General features: G+C 41.0%; 1 protein-coding gene across 1 annotated transcript in view; it reads right to left on the reverse strand.

The window, feature by feature from the left end:
- Nucleotides 1-24,086, reverse strand: part of Elp1 (elongator acetyltransferase complex subunit 1) — a 61,133-nt gene extending 37,047 nt beyond the window's left edge. The window contains exons 1-13 of the mRNA XM_060379935.1: nt 23,920-24,086; nt 21,549-21,752; nt 20,056-20,208; nt 17,442-17,523; nt 16,434-16,514; nt 13,581-13,666; nt 10,484-10,580; nt 10,147-10,237; nt 9,103-9,226; nt 8,272-8,365; nt 4,945-5,175; nt 3,689-3,853; nt 2,552-2,651 (exon numbers count right to left, since the gene is read on the reverse strand). Coding sequence (XP_060235918.1) covers nt 2,552-2,651; nt 3,689-3,853; nt 4,945-5,175; nt 8,272-8,365; nt 9,103-9,226; nt 10,147-10,237; nt 10,484-10,580; nt 13,581-13,666; nt 16,434-16,514; nt 17,442-17,523; nt 20,056-20,208; nt 21,549-21,698 — 1,454 coding nt within the window. The 5' untranslated portion in view covers nt 21,699-21,752; nt 23,920-24,086. The remainder of the gene's footprint in view (nt 1-2,551; nt 2,652-3,688; nt 3,854-4,944; nt 5,176-8,271; nt 8,366-9,102; nt 9,227-10,146; nt 10,238-10,483; nt 10,581-13,580; nt 13,667-16,433; nt 16,515-17,441; nt 17,524-20,055; nt 20,209-21,548; nt 21,753-23,919) is intronic.
- Nucleotides 24,087-24,155: the final 69 nt, after the last annotated feature.

Raw genomic sequence — 24,155 nt, forward strand, 5'->3', positions numbered from 1 at the left:
GAGAATAGATATACTTATATTTCGTTGGATAGATGCATGAAAGGCTCAAGAAAAACAACAACAAAAAAAATTAAAATACCAGAACCCTCCAAAATAATGTTTGTCTGACTAAAGAATGTTTATTTTAAATCAACTTTCTTATATCCTAAGATCTTGAGATTTGAAGAGCATCTTTCTGAAACTGACTATATAACAAAACTCCCCACTCCTCAATCTAAGCTAATGAACTATGGGAACCTCCCAAGATACCAATAACTGGCACTCAAACCAGATGCCAGCAGATAAATGTCTCAGAAGACATGGCCCTTTCCTAAGTACCTCACATGAAATGACTAATAAGCTAGGGATAGCTTCCTTGCTTCTAACACTTTCCTGATCTGAGCATTGTTTTATCACCTCACGAAGAACTTCTGTCCTCTGGGTCCAGTGGCAAATTAGCACTAGTCACTTAAAAACCTGGTCCATTGCATGATCTGCCTGCTTAGTCAACTCTCCTTCAACACTGTCTCCACTGCACACGGCTCAGCATAGTCTTCACCACACAGGCATGCCTGGCTCTGGTTTTTAGCAGCTTTCTCCTAAATCTTTCCCAATCAAAATCAGTTCTTACCTAAGGATCAAAATGAAGACTCATATCCTCATATCTGCTCTGAATAACTAGGGTTTTCCTCCTATTGGTTTTTAATATATTCTAACCCACAGCTGTGTAAACTGTGGGCCATAACATCATATGGGGTCACATTACTACACACGAGGACCACATAGATGGACAGACAGACAGTTGGATGGATAGAGATAGATAGCTATACATAAATAGGATAGATAGAATAGATACGCAAACAGGGAGAGTGGGAGGAAATAAATAACTATAGAAATAAGAGAGAGAGCGAGAGAGATTATATGCATATCAAGACCGGGGGCTGCTATTCTTATGTATGTCTATCTGCCCCCTTTGTTCACATGCAAGCTGCAGGACAACTCCAGGTGTCATCCTCAAGAATACTATTCATCTCCTTTGAGATAGGGTCTCTCTCTGGCTTCAAGATCACCAATTAGGATAGACCCTCCTGTCTTCCCACCTCTCCAGCACTAGGATTACATGCACAAGCCACCAAGCCTGGCATTTTTTTATGAGTTTCAGGGAATCAAACTGAGGTCCTCATGCTTTCAAGCCAAATACTTACTTGGTTAATTTATCTCCCCAATCCCAAGGAACTGTTTTAAAATAAGCTTATGATTATCAGTGAATCTTTGATTTGTATACTATTTTATCTATTACCCACAAACATAAAACTTACTTAGTAGAAAAGGGATCACGAATTGAAGATGGCCCTGTTCTAAACTGCCTCACTCTTGATCTGAATTATATCTCTGTCTAGTAGTTTCAAACTGTGTGTTAAAATCTGCATCTGAAATATTCCTCCAAAGGCCCTCATGTTAGGGCTTGGCTCTAACCTCTGTACTGTGCAAAGAGTGGAACAGCGAGGAGGGGGAGGCCATCAGAAGCTTTACATCACTAGGAGAAAACCTTCACCTCAAAGACCACAGCTTTATCCACAGCTGCCGGTGAGGGGAGCAGGCTCCTTATCATGCACTACAATTATGAAGCACTATGGCAAAGCAATGGAGCCAACATAAAACCTCAAAACCTGGGGGCCAAAAAATAAATGTTTCCTTCTTAAGCTGATAGATGCAAGGAATTTATTGCAATAATTGGAAAACTGACTAACATAGTATAAAATGAAGGAATAGAACCAAAAAACAAAAAAAACCCACAACCAAACAAAAAAACAGCTTTCTATATGCAGGCACCCAAAGCACACCCTTGTCTGAAAAGTATGTATTTATTAAATATGACACATAGCTAAGAAATCTTTTCTACATTCTGTTACTTGTACTTATTTCTATTTATTGTGCAGCAGGTGTCCCTAGTAAACCAAACTGAACAGACTCAAACTCTGGGTTCTGCAGTTAGCAGGTCCATGATCCTGGGCAAGCTGTTACATATCCTCTAATTCTGTCCTCTTTTTGGTGGCACTCTGAAGCCACTACTTATGATTTGGCTTAGATGCCCTTTTGCAAATGCTTCCAGTGGTCATTAATTACAGCCAACCATTTGTACTGCTATTGCAAAAGGAAAGTATACTCTGGTTTCAATCTGAGAGTCCTAAAATTACAACACCCAGAAATTCTGTAATGTGGGATGAGACCAAGATAAAAACTGAGTTGGGTAATCCACATACTATCATCATGTATATCCCCATTTATGTAAGGGAATGCAACTGTACCTTTAGTGTCTTTACTTCCATCTTCCCATGGGAGTCTCTCTAGAGAACACGGATGCTGTGGGTATGAGAGTCTAGGACAAAATATGACCCTTATCTTCCTTGTCAATGGAATATATAGGACGCAGTAAACTAAGAAACCAGCCTCCTTCTCCAAGATCAGCTGGTATACCAACTTCACATTCCCCAGAATAAAGACTGGATGAATCCAGGACAAAATGTTACCTGGTTACATTCTCAGAGACTAAAAATATTTAAGAACCTACATGTATCTCTTATCCAGATGAGGTGTTCTAAGAGGAACTTTAAATCCACTTCCACCCACAGCTCCTAGTTTCACTGTGGGATCCATGTCTGGTTTATCACCTAGAAAACAAAAATGCAAGTATTGTCATTGCAAGCTATTTCTTCTAATGCCAAGAATGTAGAGTCTTGAAACTAGTGGATTCTAAAAGAGTAATGTCTTGCTCTGGTCCCTGACCATCTGGCAGTTTCATAAGCACACAAGGACTGCTTGGAATGCGCTTACCCACACATGCCTTCTCCCTCTCAGAGTCTTAGCAGCTTCACAGAGAAGCCTTCCTTGTGACACCCTCCCCCAACAGTCTACTGTCCTTCTCAGACTTCCTGTGTCATCCTATGCCTGACTTTGCTGCACAGCACTTGTCAGGTGACAGACTATACACCTCGACAACGAACAAGTGAGTATTACTCAGTTAAAAGCCAGTTTCACATGTTTAGTAAGAACTACAACAGTACTGTACATAGTGGAACTGAAATCAGAGGAGCTGGCAATCTGTACAAAGAGAATTCCTATGAAAAGCAGGCTGCCTGTTTACGAAGGGCTTATGAGAAAGTAGAATCTCCACCCTGCATTAAGTAGCTCAGATTATTCTCTCAGCAACTATGTCCTTGTCCTCAAAAGATATATGAAACAAAGGTACAACTGTCAGGGCATAAACATAGACACCACTCACAAACAACAACAAGTGTCAAATACTCCAGAACATGGGATCATAGGCACTTCCCATCTGTGGCCACATGGACATGCCTCTATAAAGCAGGAAAAGGCTCTGACCACTCTTAGGAGAGTCCTGATTGTGTGCAAAGTTAGGAGAAAGCAGGGAAATCTGAGAAACCTGAAAGATGCTGTGTTATTTCAAGAGTTGAATGTTATTCTTAAGTAACAACTCCTCAGCATCATCAAGGCACAAGGAAATGTATGCATGAACCAAACAGGATTTTGAAAGAGAAGAAAATGCAGACAAATTAAATATCGTGACAATGAAATCAAGGGAGACTTTTGAATGTGAGAAACACTGGTGCTGAGATGACGCCGCACTGTGACTTGCTTCTCTTCAGGAACAAGAATGACTGAGCACTCGATAAGTGTCTCCACTTACCACCCTTGTAGACAGAAATCTGGTTACTGGCATCAAGGACAGCAAGGTCATTTCCAAGGTGAGCAGAGAACATGACTTGATTCACTGGATGTGGGATCAACAGCTGGTAGGTACACATGGGAGGTGGGATCACAGTCTGCTGGAAGACCGTTATCAATACCCTATCTGCACAATGAAAAGGAGAATTACCCAGGCAGGTGTTCAGTATGAAAAAGCAGGCAGCAAGCATCTCTTGAGCACCTAAATGATAACTGATAGACGCCATGCAGCAGCTCTTCACAATAACGCCTGCTGTTTTCTCATTAATAAACTTTAAAACAGTATAGATGTGAGGGCTCTGCCTGCACCTGGCTAGTATGGCCCCTAGACCTATACTGGACTTGGAAGACTCAGGTGCCATGGCTCAGGGCAAAAAGAACAAAAGGTCCAAGTTCCAGCTTTAACCCTGGGCCTGTAATGGAAGAGACACTAAACGAGAGTGACTCTAAACCCTAAAAGCTTAAGGTCTGCAGTTGGGAAGCTAAGGCAGGAGGGCTGCCATGAGGTCAAGAACCCTGGCACACACTGGGAGAACCAGGGATATAAACCAAGACTCCATTTAACACCGCTCTCCATAAAAAGGCACTTTTCTATGTATAAATTGTAATTAAGGCATGACTAAGTTCTCTGTACAGAGCACAATTATAGAAATTAGTATTCAAAGCACCACACAGAACATTTAATGCCAAGTGCATCTATGGGCTGTCTATGGCTATTTCATTCTGCAATCCAGCTCTCTACGATTGATACCTACACCTAATTAAAAACACCCGTCTTTCTCACAGGAGGAAAATGTCTACAATATTGACTGAGCAACCTGGAGAAAGAGGTACTTTACAGTGCCCCCCAAAACAAAACAAAATAAAAAAAACCCCCAAAAGCCAGAAAGTGGAATGCAGTCAAAACAAGGCCAACAGACCACACTGTTATGTTATGGCTCCACTGTTCTTTGCAAAAGGAGAAAATTAGTCTTCAACTTCAAAGGCCAGACAAGTAAATGTATAAGGCTAGAAGTATAGTTCAACAGGGAAGTAGAGCAGAGTAAAACTGTTTTCTGTTGCATATGTATTCTATTTAATGACAGTCCCAATTATTCAAGATATCAAACGAACCAAACAACCAAAATGAAGATTATCCCACTGTTCTGGTCAAACCAGCACATTTGCAGGCCCTCAGTCAGGGCCTGAATAGTCATGTACACATTCCCAGCAGCTTACTTCCATCAATAACAGCCACATTTGCCAAGTCACCAGCACTATTTCCAAAGCTCCGATCAGTGGTCCAGTGCCAGTCACAGCATAGATAACGCCAGCCCTGGCAGAGAATGTGTAGCCGGCATGGAGTCACAGGGTCCCACAGCAGAGCCACAATGCAGTTCTTCCCACTGGTGCTGAAAGGCAGGCTTTGCTTGAGGTACCAGTGATAGTTCCCCACGGTCCAGAGCTGGACTGTGTGTGGAAGGAAAAGAAAGAAAGGCCGTCAGGCTAGGGACTGAGCTGCAGACCAGTTGCAAGAGGGAGACAGGTAATTTTGTATTTTTCCAAGAATTCTTTCTGTTTGGTTTCCCTAGAGTAACTGTATAATAGTCAATGTCAAAAGATGTGAATTTCTCATGAAGACAAAATGTCACACATCAATGAGATCAGAAGCACATGTTTATTTTCATCTCTACCTTCAATTCTGTGTTTATGAGAGATAAGACAGTATTTCAGCAAAGTATTTCGGTATTTTTTGCAAAATTGTACACAAGATAATCAGACTAAGTGCACAGTATACAGGAGGTACACAGTCTCGAGAAATGTGACATCTATAGGTATCATCTAATGCGAGCATTGCAAAGTATCCTGACACAGAATAAAACAGCTAAAATGGCCCTGGGGATATAGTCCAGTGAGACATGAGCCTAACATGTGGCCTGCTGTAAACAAAGTCCTTAAAATGCATACAACGGCACCAAGGCAGTCCAGCCTGATTATAGACTAGCATCACTATGGTAACCTGGGTCTAAATTGCCTGTTTTCTGCAGGTGCTTTGCATGCAATTATGTCCCAGGCTATCCAGTATTAACCAACATTCACCTGCCTGAAAATGCATATGCACACTCAACCATCACAATATATATTAAAAAGACCAAATATTACCAAGCTGGCATATCATACATACATATACCTACGTGTATATACATATGTATATATATATGCATTATACACATATACCATATACACATACATGTGTATGTATATATGTATACATGCATATATGTATAATACACACAAATATACATACATATGTATGTATATATACACTGTATATATATATATATGTACATACATACTAAGATTTAACTACATGAAAGAATTATTTTAACTTTGCCACTAATTCTTAATGTAGTCATCTGTGTTCAGGGTACACTGAGTGAAGGTGGGTCTTTGCATATTCAACTGTTAATTCTGTATGGGCGTAGAGCTATGGCTGGTCTCATATTTTGTAAATATTTATTCTTTCCTCACCTGCCTAAGGCAATCTAGAAGTGTATCTGATTGGCTTTAATAAAGAAGTTGAAGGCCAACAGCTGGGCAAGAAAAGGAAGTGGAACTTCCAAGCAGAGAAGGGAGAAGGAGGAGAAATCAGAGGTGAGAGGTTTGCCAGTGGACATGAGGGTGAACAAACGTGAGCAGGAGCAGACACTAAAGAACTAGCCACATGGCAGGAAGTACTGCCATGGTTTAGAGATAAGGTTAGAGCAGTTAAGAGTCTGCCCAGCTAAATATCTAAGCTTTAAAATATTAATAAATCTGTGTCATTATTTATATCACTGGTGGATCCAAGAAAGCTCTGCTATAGTGACCACAGGAAATAACGCCTAGCTCTATACAGACATAACATCGTTTGTATGTCTATGTCGCCATGTATACATAAGATATAGTATGTCTACGTAGCCATACTCTAGCAGACTGGACTGCAAGTTCATTCAAAGGAAGGCAGATACTGTGTGGATTCTTGTTATCCTGCATCTGTCAGTGTCCTCTATAGTGATTCATTTACATATATGAATCACTGGTCTTTGAGCATATTAAGATCAGTTGGAAGTTTGGGTTTGTTTGGTTCTGTAACTCTTATAAGGCCCCAATTAAATCCTGAAAGCCACCCAAAATAGTTAGTATCCACATATATTCTCTAACCCAAGACAATGAATCCAATTTTAAGATGAAGCCTGTGTTTCATTATTTTTATTAAAGATTTAGCCTGGGTTAAAAACTATTAAAATGAATGAATGAATGAACAAACTAATGAAATGAACAAACAAATGAATGAGCGAATTGGTCAATTAGAAATGTTCTGCTGACTAATGAGTTTGAAAGACACTTAGAAAATAGGCAAGCAAAAAGATTTATGAACACATTTACTTCACTGCTGTTAACCGTAAGATATAAATGTCTAACAGAGTTAATTAGCTGCACTAAAAAAGATTACATAGCAATTTGAAATGATACAGATGTGCACATAAAATAGAAACTTCCTTGTGAAACAAGTGTCAAAGCAAGTTATAAAACAGCATGGATCAATGGGAAAAGATATGGAGGGAAGAAAGAAAGAAAAGGAAGAAATGTTGTAATTAAAATACAATCTCCAAACAAACAAACAAAAACGCCAGCACATATCAGCCAGACAAGGGGCACACACCTTTAAATCCCAGCACTTGGGAGGCAGAGACAGGGGGATCTCTAAGTTTGAGACCAGCCAGGTCTACGTAATAAGATCCATCTTAAAGAAGAAAAACAGAAAAAAGGAAAAAAAAAATCTTGCATTACATTACTACTACAGTTTTCCCCCCATTACTTTAATATTTAGCTTATAACTTTAAACAGTGTTGGGGACTGGCTCAGTGATAGAGGGCTTGCCTAGTAAGTCTAAGAACCTGAGCTAATTCCCGAGCACTGGGAGGAAAGAGAAAGACAACAGACATACTTCTAAATCTATACTGAAAGACATATTCCCACATATCTTAAAAACTACAAGAGACCTTCTCATGTGCAGCCTAAACCAGCTCACTCCTACAGCCTCTGATTCTCTGCACTGGTGACAGTGGTTAGGGTGAGTCCTTGTCTGCTACATGCTGCTGAGAGAGTTTAAATAAAGTGATTACCCCACAGTGTATGAAAGAAAGCCTTAAAAGCAAAACCAGGGTGCCCAGGAGAGAAAGAATTCTCAATACCACAACACAAAAAACCTGCTTGAATTTATAGCTTGCCATAGAAATTTGAAACATGCCATCCCCGAGTGCACATGAGGTAATTCCTTAACACAGAGCCGGCCACACTCTCCTCTATCTATATCCTACTAGTTCTACTCCTCTAGAGAACTCTGAATAATTCACAACGGAAATTCTCATGATATACAAACCTAAGCCCTCCTCATCAGCATCTAATTTCACCTGCACCGATTTCATTGAAGGCCTAAGGAGGAAGGAGAAAGGAAACCCCACAAACTTCTACTTTCATATACTACATGAAGCATGAACCAAAGCTTGACAGCTGTCATACCATAGCTTTTCAGAGTGGGATTATCTTCCTTTGCAAGCTCTTCTAGCCACACAGCAAGCACAGAGGAATCTGCATTCCACAGCAAGTCATTCACCTGGTAAGGACAAGACACCCCTGACCTTCAGTCACTGTCTACTTCAAATTCATCACAATAGCAGAATTTCCTGTACCCATAAACCAAATAGCCTTACAATACTGGAGCTGACTTCCAGCTGCAAGTCACTACCCTCCAGATGTTAAACCCATCTGTGAAACTGTACTATAAAAAGGACTTAAAATAAGCATTATGCTTTAAAGATTTAAATACAAATTTAACATAAAGCAATGTAACTTTTTTAGAAAACTTAAGTTTCACTATTTTATATAGTAATATATTATAATAAATACATTATCTTAATTTTACATATTATGTTAGTACTTAACATTACATTATCTTTTACATATGACATTAGTACTTAATATTAAGGTACAATATATATCAAAAATATGGTTCTACAAAGAAAACCTCTCTCTCACAAAACATAAAATTTTACACGAAAAAGATTATCATATATAATCTTATATAATTTACACAATTAAAAGATTTCAGATTAAAGATCTATAAGCTGCTTGATGTTTAAATATCGATCACCAAAAAAGTTAGTCATCAAAATAAACAGCAAGAACTAGCATGTCTATTTCCTTTCTCTGACTTTTCTTAGCAGAGAAAAAAAAAATGCCCCTTCTGTTCTGAAAGTCAGAAGTGCCCTTTCTACATGGTAGCTTCTGTTGCTAACCTCTAAAACACAAACTTCTGCAGCTAAGGAGAGCACCGGAAATTCGGACACCTACCTTAACTTCATCTTTAGAGAAGGGAAGCGTAAACTGTCCATGAAGAAGTCCATTTCTCTCAAAAAACACAACGTCTTGCTGGTTGGGTTTATCTTGAGTAGATGCAATCAAACTGCCTGAGGGTCTTAAAGCAAAGCCAGAGTTAGAATAGTCAAAAGTTCATTCTGCTGGCGGAAGTGCAGAGGAGATTTAAACAAGAGATTTTAATTTTTTTCCCAGCAGAAAAAAACTTAATTGAAATCTAGTAAGGGGTGTGTGTTTGGTGTGTGTGTTATTAGTTTGTGGTGTCAGCTCCAAGGAAGATTTCAGGCCACCACTTTTGTATTGGCAAGTAGTTCACTCCAGCATGTAAGAGGAAAAGGCGTCCCTCCCTAACTAGCATTAAGGCACCATTTGCAATCTTTCTGATTTCAACTTCAAATGAATTAATTCACACTTGTTCCATGCTTAGGTAGGTGCACTAGCGTTTCTCTACTGGAATCATCTTAGTCCAATTGTCTCATTTATATTTCTCTCCAACGTTTTAATTCAAATGCTTAAATAATACCCAGTCCTACTCTAATACTATCAGGAAACAAGATGTCTGCAACCTACCAACTGGCTTTGCACGTGATGCTGCTGCAAGGGGTGGTATTTATTCTGCCTATATCTACATATAGCCTAATGACTGGCAAGTTGTGATCTGCACAAAGCACTGTACTGAGGTAGCACAGGGAAGGGGAGCCCAAGCATGGCAAGTAGGTTTCCCAGGCAGCAGACCACCTATTGTGGCAATCAGACAGAGGAAAGAGCTTTTTACCCTACTCTCACAAAAATCCCTTTGTCTCAGAGCCTTGAACACTAGGACTCCCTTCCAATAAACATATTCCTTTGGTTTCCCATGAGAGCCCAATCTACAATTATAACCTTTAAAAAAACCAGAGAGGCAACTAGTGTCAGGCCTTGGAACAAGAGAATCTGTGAAGAACCCAAGAAATAGCTAAATTCAGAAGGAAAAGTTGAAAGGGAAAGCAGATAGAGGCCTAGGCTCATTCTCACACTTACTTCCAAGCCAGAGAGGGCCCCAGTCCTGGCACAGGTTCACTGGTTGACTGCAAAGCAAACTCTCGGTTCCACACTCGGATCTTCCGAGACCCTGCAAGGGAGGTGGAGTAAACATACACACACTTCTCATGCACAACTTTCCAACACGTTCAAATCTGTATTTGACAGGTGAGGCTGGGCCAGCCTCAGAGTCATCTTCAAATTGCTAAGCCATTAAGATGTAAAGCAGCACATCCTTCCCCACCCTGCGTAATTAATACTCTACTCAAAACAAAAGGAAGGAAAAGTTTCTAAATTTTAGTTTAGGTGAAATTTTAAGTGCAATTTATTTCCATACCTGTTTCTGGGCAAACAACACTCACAGCAAAAAACTGCCCATCCCCACGCCAGGTAATTTGTGGTCTGTGGTCATCCCAGGGCAAGGCAGACTCATGCTAAAGACAGAAACACCATTATTATTGGAGAACCAATGCTCCCAAGTCAAACAAGCCTTGGCCCACCAAATACTCTTCTTTTATATGATGTTAAAGCTATCTAGAAAACCAGGTTCAGAGATTCTCCAGGTACCCTTCTAGAAATGCTCTTAGTCCTAGAATCAATAATAACTTAAAAACAAACTAAACATATCCTTCCTTCTTTGGGCTATGTTTATTTGAGCTACAAATACAGGTATTACCTACAATAAGCTAAGGAACCGGATAGGATACTATGGCAAAGAAATAAGCGTCTGTCTAAATATAAACATAGTCTTATTTCATAACAGGACACAGAGTGAAGAAACTGGGAGGAAAGCGGGTAGAGAAGAGCCAGCAGCACAAACAAAGCAGTTTTGCCTGGTGCAGTGTGGGCTTCAGTGCCACTTGCTTCTCAATCCAAAGCCATGAAGCAGCCAAGCCTATGGGTGGGAGACAGGTGAGCACCAGGTAGACTTCACATTTCTGTGGTTGGTCATTTGAAAATGCTGCTAGCTCTGCTCTGCCACATACTGGATCTGGCTAGACTATATCATATCTTACTAAGATACTGTTGTTTGGTGTAAAACACATACCTCCTCTAGTGAAAGACTGTTGTGTAACAGTTTCCTCCCAGATGAAACATTACTTCCTACAGAAAAGCTCCTTCAGCAAGAAGGTAAAAACTCAATCTAGCTTCAGGAAGTCCCTGAAACTGACCAGATTCACTAAAGCCCCAACCTCACGGAGTAAGCAATAAAAGCAGAGGACTCTCTCAGACAAGCTTAAGCTACAAAGAAGACTCAGACCAGACCAGCTGCCTGGGAAAAGCACAAAGCAGCTGGGCTTCCTGGAAGAGAATTAGAGCCAAATCACTTGGATTAACCACTCTCCAACCTATTGAGCTCCTATGGGCTATCCAGTATGCTCGTTTCCCAGCCTTTGTAAGCTGTCTGTCATGCATGCTGGGGTGGGCCTTGGTAAGGCAGCCATCTCTGAGTCATTTCAGCTACTCTAAGTAACCCCTCCCAACATGTGCTGTGTCTTCCTACAAAAAGTTTTGTCATACAACAAAGGTTGAATAATGAAATGTTTGAATAATGAAATAAGGAATGAGCCTGTGAATAATCAAAGATGGAGCTCAAAAGATGGCTCAGGGGTTAAGAGCATGCACTATTCTTCTAGAGACCTAAGTTTGATACCCAGCACTCCTGTTGAATGGCTCAAAACCATCTATAACTTCATTTCCAAAGGACCCAACACCTCCGGTTTCTGTAGGCTCCTGAACTCGCATGAACATGCCTACATTCACACATACAGACAATATATTAAAAATTAAAAGCTTTAAAAAATTATCAAGGACAGAAAAATACAAAGAACAAACAGGATATTCACCTATCCTAGAGGAATAGCTTCTAAAAACTACCTAAGATTATACTTGCTGTTACTCAACCAAAATCTTGGTACAATCTGTAGCCCTTCTTTACACCCACATCTGAGCTCTGTCTTACAGCTGTTCCTTCAAAAGGTTTCCAGTGTCAAGACACTACGTACCATACTCTTTGTACCACCTACTCTCTTGGATCCACAGTGCTCATAAGAGATTGCCACAGCCATTCCCGTTCCTCTCAGTCCACAGAATTCAAGGGCCACAGCACAACAATGAACATAAACCGGAGTCTGTTGCTATGGAAACCCCTAAAAGTTCTTTATGTCAAATGGAGTAAAAGCAAAGGTGGCACCACTGGGCTACAAGAATGCCTACCCTCACCACTTCTCTGACTCTTCTCCTATCATTCTGTCCTTCCTCAAAGTCGTCAAGAAAAAAACAATGACCTTAGGGTCTTTAGCACTAGTGGTTCCCTCTGGCTAGAACACTCTTCCTTCCACCCCTGCCTTCTGAATTTAGCTATTTCCTGGGTTCTTCACAGATTCCCTCATTCCAAGGCCCAACACTGGTTGCACAGATCCATAATCAAACAGCATCTTCTCTGCATGGCTATCCCCAGCTTCCCCACCTGCTGTTATCTGGCACTCCTTATTCTGTTCTATTTTCCTACACAGTAGTTTTCACTCCCTGAATGTTACATATTACTGTCTTAGTTAGGGCTATGATGAAATACCATGACCAAAGCAGCATGGGGAGGAAAGGGTTTATTTGCCTTGCACTTGCAGATCACTTTTTATCATTGAAGGAAGTCAGAAGACCTCAAACATAGCCAGTACTTGAAAGCAGGAGCTGATGCACAGGCTACGACGAAGGAGTACTGCTTACTGGCTTGCTCAGCCTGCCAGAACCCAGGACAAATCCAGGGATGGCACCACCCATAATGTGCTGGGCCCTCTCCTGTCAACCAATAATTTAAAAAATACCCTACATGCCTGCCTACAGCCCAATCTTACTGAGGCATTTTCTCAATTGAGGTGTCCTCCTCTCAGACATCTTTAGCTTGTGTCAAACTGACATAAAACTAGCCAACACAATTATAACCGGCTTAATGTCTGTGCTCTCCCACTGACTGCATATGTCATTTACTGCAAGTAGGGGTTTGGTTTCTATCATGCAGACTATGCCTCACACAGACTGCAGCATATGTAAATCTTTAATAAACATGTTTTAATTAGTGAGAGAATTCATTCAAGAAAGCAAGAAAACATGAAACAACCTCACTGGGCCCATGAGTACTGTTTCTGAGTAAGCAATGGGTTTTTTATATCTGTTTCCTAAAAGCTGTAATCTTTTGGCTCAAGACAAGGCCTTTAGGAAAAACTAAAATAATGAGAAAAAACTACAGTAGACTACTGGACAGTAAGTAGGACTGAAGACAGTCCATCAGAAAAAAAAGAAAGCTATCTCTCTACGGTAACTCATTTCCTGAGGGCATTATCAGCTACCACTTTATTACAATAAAAGAGATATTAACTGGCCTCTAACAAGCCATGCAGTGCTCCAGAACTGAACACCTATCAAATCTACCTTACCGTTTGCACCGGAAAGGCTGCTGGCCTGCCTTCTGAGCCGCGGAACTGCGTCTCCTTACTGCCCCATCCAACAGTGACAAACTTGCCTACAGTTTTTCAGAACAAGAAGACAAGCAATAAGCAGATGAAAGCAAAGCAGTTTCATTCAGTCTTCATGAAGATACTCACTGACAACTCAGTAAGCTGAGCATCAGTCACTATGTTAAAAACTGAGAATCCAGATGATGTGCAGAAATGATTCTGAAATGCTCTCAGCTTGAAAAGAATGACACAAGTCAGAAATCTGACAAATGATTAGTCAGAACACACTATGAAGAATTCATTAAATCTGTCCACAAATAACAAATTAAGTCAAGACAATAGCTAGGAAGGAAATCCTCATTTTTAGCTTTAATTAAGGTTTCTTTTGGTGGGGAAAGGGGTTCTATCTCATCAAGTCCTCAGGTAGACTCATCTGAGACTTACGTGACAATGCCCAAAATCAGAACACAGGCTTCCTGTGCTCCAGGCTGCCTTCCCTAAGCTATGCTACTTCTCTTACACAAAATACAGAGGCAGAGATCCAAAACCAGAACAGACTTTTTGCTCCCAGAGGCAAGATGTGACATTCATCCACAAGAGGCAAGAGAAAGATGTTCCTGACACCCTCAGACAGAGCCAGGACCAAGACTTCCCTCCTGCCACTAATTCTGCAGCAGACCACCTACCATGATTCAATAATTATGGCTCAGCACAGCCATTTCCAGTTTGTTTGCATGGGCATGTCCATGTGAAATAGGAGCTCAAAGGATAGCCTGCCACAGCACATAAAGAGCAGTGACTACTGCCATACACACCCTTGAGCTTCTCATGAGGTAGAGGACCAGCATGAAACAAGAAAGCTCTCCCAGCAGGCTCAGACAGTGAGTGATGAGCTCACAGCAAGGATCTGCACACTGTAGCCTAGGTCTGGATTCACAAAAAACACATGGCACAAACTCATCCTCTTTCCTTTAATCTACTACACTGGTTTAAAAAAACAAACAAACAAAAAACTTCTGGGAAAAAGCCAAGCTCAGATCACTTTTCTCATTTAAACATGGCTGTGCTGATTACTCTGTAAGTGTCCTTAACTCTGGAAGCTCCAGAATCCCACCTGGACCCTAGACTCTTATAGTCCTATCTGTATCTGCTCCCCGAATGTGGTCACTTGCTCCAAGATTGGAGAGATTCTCTATACACAACTGACTCCCAGTGTATCATGCCCTGCATGTATGTACTCCACATGGCAAACCCTGAAAGCCATGAAATACATCCATGGAAGAATTCACCATTTATCACCTATACACAAACAGATCCCATCTCCCTTCTCTGTTACTGGTATCCTTATTCTCATCATCCCAACTTCTGGGTGGAGTCATGGTAAACTCTTCTCTTCTTCTAGCACACAGCCAAAGCCTATTTATATTTCAAATTTTAAGCTGGTATGTTCATGTTAAACATGAGTAAGAGGGAAACCACAAATGTAAATTCCAAGTTTCTCAGATAATTGTAAAATAAAATGTACTCATGTGCTTAAGGAGTACCAGACTCTTTCTAAATTCATTTTCTTTTCAAGGCCCACACACACCTACAAAAACCTACAACCTCATCAACCTGTCTGTAATCTTTTCTATACACACACATACACACACACCACCAGAGCACCCTTACTAGAAACAAACAAATTGACCACCCATATGAACCTCATCAAGACCATTAAATCTTGCACTCCTGCCCTGAATTATCCTAGCACGCTGAATTATGCCCAGGATGTCTACATGGAACAACTGGCTTGGCCTATCCCTACCTGTCTATCAATTATCAGTCTCATGTCAGCTGAAACTCAGCTCTAGTCAGCTTCTAGAAGTCTTCACTGTCCCATGAACCCTTCTGTTCCCTTATGGCTGCCTAATCAAGTCATTACTGACTCTGTGACATACCCTTACAGAAAAAACCAACAACGTAACTGTGTTCCTAGCAGCCACCCCTTGGTTTGTTTCAGAATATGTAATCAGAAAGCAGTTCTAGTATTTTTTATTTTGGTTTGGTTTTTGGGGTTTTTTGTTTGTTTGTTTTGTTTTGTTTTGTTTTTGAGACATGGTCTCTCTATGTAGCCCTGGGTGTCCTGAAACTCACTCTGTAGAGTAGGCTGGCCTCAAACTCAATAGATCCACCTGCCTCTGCCTCTCAAGAATTGGAATTAAAGGCATGCATCACCACACCCAGCTCTGAAAGTATTATCTGAAGACACCGAAAGCAGCAGCATCCAAATGCTATCCCCGAGCTGGCAAAGTGAAAAGAAGAAATGAAGTTGGAGCCTAGCAACAGTTCAGATACAGCCCCTCACAGTCCCTCTTCAATTGGGTAAGGTGCTCAGTGACTTCCAGTAGCCAGAGCTCCTTATGGTCAACATTCTCTGTCCCATGAATACACTCAGTCTCAATGGCCAGATCTCAGCAAGAAGGCCATCTGACAGCCAGAGGAAAAATGAAGATGCTGATGTAGGTGGTAAGAAGAAAACACTGCCATCTACCTGCCCCACCGCTTTCTTGTGGCCCACTAACCTGTACTCCAAATATGCTCTCCCTATCATAGCTTGAATAATTCTTTTTCTATAATTCCAGTCTCAATCGTTCCTGGGCGTGACACCCAGGAGACTTTAAGTACAGGTTTCTATTCCCCAGAATACCGAGAAAGCCACCTCTGAGATGTGAAGAGAGATTAGCAATATGCCTGTTAAGAACTAGAACGGACTGAAGTTCTTTGGCTTATGACAAGTATTCTGACTAAGGAAATGAGTAAACCTGTAGAATGTTTCAAAACAATACTTACCTTCACCAAAGTCATCCTGGTGGATCTGCTGCTCTGTGATTACTTCAAAGTCCCTTGTCATCATAATCAGGGTCTGTTGAGCTTAGGGGAACAAATCAAAAATGTTTTTTGTTCATGTAACAACTCAGTCATTCCAAGTGTCTAGGGCATCAGAAGCTACTGAGTTTGAACAAGGAGTTATAACTGGAACAGGTAGACAGAATGCATACACAGAAGCTCTGGGTCAGCCAGTCACCAGATGCTTATTCTTAGCTAAAAACTGCTGTTTTCCCAAGATACTTCCACAGACACAAACTGAACTCATTTGGAATAAGGAATCTCAAGGGAAAAGAAAACCAGGCATACAAAAACAAACAAACAAACAAACAAACACTGTTAAGAATCAGTTTACTAGATAGGCAAGATGGCTCAACTTGCCTCCAGGCCTGAATCTGCATGATGAACTGCAAGTTGTCCTGTGAGCGCCACCTCCAAACCCACTGCCTTGGAGTTATTATAGAGATCCCTAATTAGTAAAATGATTCTAAATGCAAGCAAAGTCAACAGACTCATGCAGAGTCTAGGATGGTTCTGTGAAGGTGTCTCAACGGATAGAAATAGGTCCATGAAAGAGAGGAATCAGGAGGAAAATCTGTGGGCCTTAAGGGCTTAAAACAGGTTTAAACCCAACTGCAACACACACACACACACACACACACACACACACACACACACCCAAAGGAAAATCAAAGCTGTTCACAGCAACTCCTGCTTTTAGAGTAAAGTAAGCACTGCTGACACTGATTGCTGAACTCAGCAGATTCCTCAGCTCTCCAACCCTGTTCCTTGCTCCCAAACACCACAAAGCTACACAAACTCAGTATGCTAAAGGAGAAAGGCACGACTTAGAAATCTATTACCTTGACATTATAATCTGCTATCATTGTTCCAAGACATCTGAAACTTGAAAAGTCTTCATGACATTTTATAAGTTTTACAAAGTCCGTTAGGCACTGGTGAAAAGCTTACCTGTGGCAAGAAGCACTAGTTCCTGATCAGGACTCCAGCTCATAACAGAGATACCACTGGCCACACTCCCAACACACTCCAGCTGCATCACAGAAAACCGAAAATAGATGTTTAGAACACTGTTGTCTTAATGAAGATTTACTATGGGCTCAACAAAAACAAACAAAATGTAAACACACAAAAGTGCAGAGATCCACTAGACATGCCTTCAGGACAGTTATTGAAATACTAGACACAAACTTAAGCATGTGAGTAGAAGGACATAAAACAATGACTCTATGAAATGCTTAGTTACTATAAAGGTCCCTGGGGAATAAAGTGAATCTAAGAGCAAGCAAAGGCTTGAGGTGCCTAGGGGAGTTCAGGTCTCAAAGCACAGCAGTAGAACCAGGAGAATGAGAACCATCAGGGGACCAGTGTGGAAATTTCAAGGCTTAAGGCTTAAGAGGAGGTTAAAACTCAACTGCAATGACAGCCCTCAAGAACACACAAACACGGGCATGAAGGACAAAGAGGAAAGAGAATTCAGGGAACAGCAACTGGTCTTATCAGGGAGTAGAGAACATGGATTCTGTCTTGTGACAGTGAGAAGCCACAAAGGAGAGGGACCTCAAAGAAGATACAATGGACTGGGGCTGGCTCAGGAATCAGAAAACAACTTGGAAGGAAAATTACAACTTTTAAGTATGAGAAATACCAGTTAACTTATGCATGATAGACTTTGACCATGAATTCACACCATGAAGAGTAAACTTTATTTATTTAATTTAATGCATTCAAAGAAATGCATTAAATATTATGGCTCAAACTCTACCTGGTAACTCTGATTCTACATTAAGATCGTCAGCTTCAAGTACTGCTGCTGCTGCTTTTTCTGCCTCTTATTTTCTTTAAGATTTATTTCTTTATTTATTTTATGTAGCCTAGTGCTCTATCCACATGTATATCCGCCTGCCAAAAGAGGGCATCAGATCCCTGTATAGATGGTTGTGAGCCACCATGTTGTTTCTGGGAATTGAACTAAGGACATCTGGAAGAGCAGACAGTGCTCTTAACTGCTGAGCCATCTCTCCAGCCCTCAAGCACTTCTTTTAAACATGAGAAACAAGCTAGCTAACAATACCATGGTGAGGAGTAAATAAAAATTTGCACTAAACACAATAAAAGGGCGCAGCATAATAGAAGCATTATCCCACTACTAGTAATACTGTAACTCCTGTGATACAACCAGTGCGAAAGAGATCAAATTAATGGGGTAATCAAACACTTTGTTATTGCTACTGCTCTTTTGAGTCAGGGCTGGCCTGTAGCCAGGCTAGCCTTAAAATATTATGCTAATCCACCTGCCTTGGCTTTCTAAGTGTCGGGACTGTTGGCATGAGACACCATGCCCAGCTTGAAAGGAGTACTTTAAAAGGATCAATAAGTTATATAACTAAGAAGGTAAGAATAGAAGCTCAGTGGGCAAAAGTACTTGCTGCATGAGCCTGACAACCTGAGTTCAAGCTCCAATACCTGCATGGTACACAGAAAGAACTGACTCCCACAAGCTTGCCTTTGCCCTCCATACCTACCATGGCACTGCTACTCTCACAAACTCACATTAGACACATTAATGGTGACAATATTATGATGATGAGGAGGAGAAGGATGTTATAATAAGTTTTAAAGAGAAGGGGCTGGAAAGATGTCTCAGAGGGTGCGACTACTGGCTGCTTTTCCAGAGGACCCAGGTTCAATTCCCAGCATCCACATAGCAGTTCAAAATCATCTGTAACTCCTGTTCCAAGGGATCTGATGACCTCTTCTGGTCTCTGAAAGCAAGGCTTACACATGCAAGGAAAGTACTTATACATTAAAAAAAAAAAAAGATTAGGAAAAAAGATAAGAAAGGAGGCAGTCAAGAGGCTGAGAAAGATCTATGTGAGTCTGAGGCCAGCCAGGAATACATAGTAAGACCCTGTCAAAAAGAAAAAGGAGGAGAAGGGACAAAGAAAAAAAAAATACAAGGAAGGAAGGAAGGAAGGAAGGAAGGAAGGAAGGAAGGAAGGAAGGAAGGAAGGAAATCCAGAAAATGGGTCATGGGTCTTATTCTAGAGTAAAGAAGCAACAGGCTGCAGCCTATCTCCCCTCAAGTCTCACAATATGCTTCTAGTAAATTACTATACAATATAATTAGTACCAATATACTATAGCAAGCAATAGTGTATGTATTAAGACAATTTATGTATTATGTATTAGTCATGAATTTGTATGAATCATGTATTATGTATTAATTATGAATTATGTATTAATCAGAATTCATAACAGAAAACATAACCCAAATAAAGCACTCAGAGTTCCTTAACTGATTAGTTCGGATAGAAGATAGCACATAGGTATGGTAAGTTTTAATTTAATTTTTAAGTTCTAATTTGAAATGTAATGTCCCAATTTTCATGTCTGATTAATAAATGCAGTAGACTAAACTTTTTTTAACTGCTGAAATATAGCTAAAACCATTTAATTCACCAATGTCAAAATACCTTGGCTATAAATTAGAAGACCTCAACACAAAACAAATGGTTCAGCTGAGGATACCTGACACTTATTCCACACTGATCTATACACCTACCTGGTGTGTGCTGAGATTGCAGAGTATGACATCCCCAGAGGCAGTGGCCACACACACAGATTCCTGATCCAGCAAGTCCTGAATACCCACAATGCAGCCACTTCCATCTTCTGGAAGAAAACCTTCTGCCACCAAAGAAATTTCATTCTTCACCTTTCACAAACATACATGAAGCAAATCAGTGTTTACATTCAAGAGCCTTCTAATTTCCATAAATATAATGTTTCTAATACTTCATTTTATATATGAGATTTATTTATTTTTATTTTATGTGTATGGGTGTTTTGCCTGTATATAGTTAAATGGACAATATATGTGCCTAGTGCCTTCGGAGACCAGTTGAGAGTGTGGGATTCCCTGGAACTGGAGATACTGATGGTTGTAAGCTGCCATTTGGGTGCTGGGAACCAAACTGGGGTCCTTTTTAAGAGTAGCCAGTGCTCTTAATCACTGAACCATCTCTCAAGCCCTTACTGATTCTTTTATAACATAAAAAGCTTTCCAAGAATTTTCCCTAGATTAAAACCCAAACTTTCATTTTAGAAATATTATAACAACATTGTCTTCAACAAGGAGAATACTTAACACAATACTTGTGCAAAACAGACACAAAACAAAGTATGGTCTGTTTAAAAATATCCAATAAAGGGGCTGGAGAGATGGCTCAGGTTAAGAGCACTGGCTGCTCTTCCAGAGGTCATGAGTTTAATTCCCAGCAACCACATGGTGGCTCACAACCATCTATAATAAAATCTGGTGGCCTCTTCCGGCGTGCAGGTGTACATGCAAACACAACATTATATACATAATAAATAATAAATCTTAAAAAAAAAACATTCTCTGCTTTAAAAAATATCCAATAAAAGTATGAAGCTAATGCCCTTTAGTCACTTTTTTTTTTTCAATGGGGAGATCAAATTCAAGGCTTCTACCACTGGGCTACATGCCCAGCACACTAACTGCAGTTTCCTAAGCGTTCTACAATGTTGGCAAAGACAATAAATCACCTAAATAAAAAGCATGAGTAGCAACAAATAATCAAGGGAACATATCAGAATCAACTTAAAATTTTCAAAAATATCCATGGTCAGTACTAACACTAAGGTCTAGAAATTTAGCCAGTTTGGGTTAAAAGCCCATACATGCTCAAAAGACTCTACAGGTCTGGGGTAGGAGGTTTCAATCACAGCACCACAAAATAAATAAACTATAAAAGCTCCATGGACAAGATTCGTGCTAATTCATAGTAGTCAACGTAAACTGTGAGGTATCTACATAAAATATATGGTCAGAGCCTTGTCAACTTAGCTTACCAAATAAGCAGAGTTAAAAGTTGACTACTATTTAAATTATATCTAGTAAGCCATCTACATAAGGCAAGAGAATGGCTATTTAGGAATATGGATGTAAAGGGGGACTAACAGGGAGAGGGAAGTTTGAAGGAAACAAGTACAGGGCCAAGCCAGGAGCTGGCATCTTCAGCAGTGACTTACTTCTCTTTTCACAGGATCTGCTTCTATCAGTCCACATTCTGAGGCAATCAGCACTGTCCCCTGTTGAGCTCGGAGAGAGAAACACTGAGGTTTCCCTGGCGCTTCAATATCCCTAAATTCCAGTGTCTGAAGCAACTTCAGATTTCTCATGATAAAGCAATTTCCAAGGGAAAAAACAAATTGCCCTTGATGAAAGATTAATGCCTAAAAGAGAAAGAACTAACTTAACAGTGGCCACACTCACATTAAGCACAATTCAGAGGGTAAAGAAGTGGTTATTAAAACAATAGGAGGTACTATTTATCTGAACAAACCAGAATATGGAGGATAACACTCAGACCTCCTAAAGTTTCTAGCTTTACACAGTGCTAAACTGAAGATTAAACTACACCAGGTTAAATCTGGAGACATAGTCACGATAATCACAGCATAGCATATGCTATTACTGTGCCATGATCCAATCACGATGCCCTATATCCCACATTCCATGAATTTGGAGTCTATTCATCAAAATCTGTGCTGCCTGGCATCCATAAAATTCAGGATACGAATGAAAGAAAGTAATAGCAAATTAAGAGGACTCATTTATTCCATTATCTGTCTATAATGTGACTACAGTCCCAGCAATGGGCCATTATCTTTACAAGGAGCCTGGGTATCACTCTCTGGTACTACCAGGGCTAGCCTCATCATTGCCTCCCCAGGGGCAGGAACATTAATCAGGCAGGCTGATCTCCAGACACAGAAATCTAGCCCCAAGCACCATCCTGAGTTTCTGAGCAGCAATCTAAAGTCTAAGTCCTAGTAGTACAGGGCCTTTCTGCCAGGTGTTAGGTGTTGATGATGTCAACACCTGCCTTAGGTGTCGCTCCCTACCACAGGAGCTGCTTCTTCTAGCTTGCCTTTTAATACTTCAGTGTTCCTTTCACTTTTTCTTCCTTCAAGGGCTGTTTAACTAATTCTTTATGATAAATCCTGCTGAAATATTGTGTGGCCCCTACTTTTCTGACTGATAAACAAAGCAAAACAATTTGAGTTTTTAAAAAAAAAGAAAGAAAAGAAATCACTGATTTTGGGTCTGCAAGGATGGCTCAGAGGTTAATGAGCATTGGCTGTTCTCCCAGAGGACCTGAGTTCAGTTCTCATCACCTACACACCAGCCAACAAACATCTATAACTCCAGTTCCAGGAGATTCTGGCCTCCATGGCCACTTCATGCACATGGTACAAGGTAAGCTCATTAATCTCCCTAATTCCCCAAACCTTACAGCATGAAAACTGACTTCTTTGAATTGTCATACCCATAATCCTCACTCATTTAACTTTCTGGAGGAACACAACCCTGTACTTTCCTCAATGCTTTCAAGGTTAGGAAAAGGTTAGGAAAAAAAATTCTTCTAGGATCACAATCTGCTAATATTACTCTACTGGCACCTCCAACTCCAACTCCCTTGGCTCCAGGAATTCAACTTTTCTCCATCCACATACATGCTGAAGATCCTTTCATACAACTTTGACCATATCCTAATATTCTGACCATTGTTCCATTTTCTCTCCTTGTTCTTCTAGCCACTTTCCAGCTATGTAACTCACTAAAAGAAAGATTCAATAAACCTACATACCTAGTTGTAACTGAACAAGTCCACATTGAACATTAAACTCATTATCTCATGATAAGCTGACCCTTACAAACACATGCAATGCAACCTGAAAAACAAAGAACCTGCTACTCTCTTAACAAATAATAGTTCACCTAGTTTGGGACTTACTGTTGTCTCTCTGTTTCCACAAGCTAAAACTTGTCTATGCCTCTTCTTCGCTCACTTACACATCGAGGTATTCACTGGTTGTATATCGCGGCTCTCAATATACAAATGAATCCTTTACACAATACCTAAGATCCATTAGGTGACTTTCATCAAAACTTGCCAAATGTTAGGCCCCGAAGACAAAAGACTACACAGTCGCTGCTATCACAGAAATCACGGCTTAGGCACACCAGCTAGGGAAACACGGAATACACTACTCAACAGAAAAGTTTCATTTGCGAGAAAAGACCCGCAGCACAGACAGAAGCTCTATTACCTATCACCTTCCACCGCGGGCTAACCAATTCGCTGACAGAGGTTCTATCTACTCGCTGCAAGAAATCCCGCAGCTGGGCCCAGACCCTTATTCGTGGCACCTGGGTCCCTCAGAGCCCCAGGATGGCCGCGGGGGACAAGTTTGCAGAAAACATCAAGGAGAGAGGTGGCCCACGCCGCCTTGCCGGCGCGCACAAAGGCGCGTGGGTCTCCCCTGCACCAGGACAGTCCTGGACAGAGGACCAGGCCGCACGCGGCGGCGCGGACTGGGTCCGGCGAACTCTCACCTGCGACGCCCTCACAGGACGGCGCCGTCGCCTCAATCAGCGGCTCAGAGACCTCACAGCGCAGTAGGTTTGGAAGGAAACGGTCACTGCACGCGGGAGACAGAGATTGGCACCACAGGTGGACGAAACCAGCCAGCTAGCGCAAGCAAGGCGGCGCAGACGTGGCGTCAACAGCACGGCGCGCTGGCTTGACGTCACCACGAAGGTGTGGTCGAGGCAGCCTCTTCAATAGCTCC

This window comes from Meriones unguiculatus, chromosome 3, assembly GCF_030254825.1.
Source record: "Meriones unguiculatus strain TT.TT164.6M chromosome 3, Bangor_MerUng_6.1, whole genome shotgun sequence".
Classification (NCBI taxonomy): Eukaryota; Metazoa; Chordata; class Mammalia; order Rodentia; family Muridae; genus Meriones; species Meriones unguiculatus.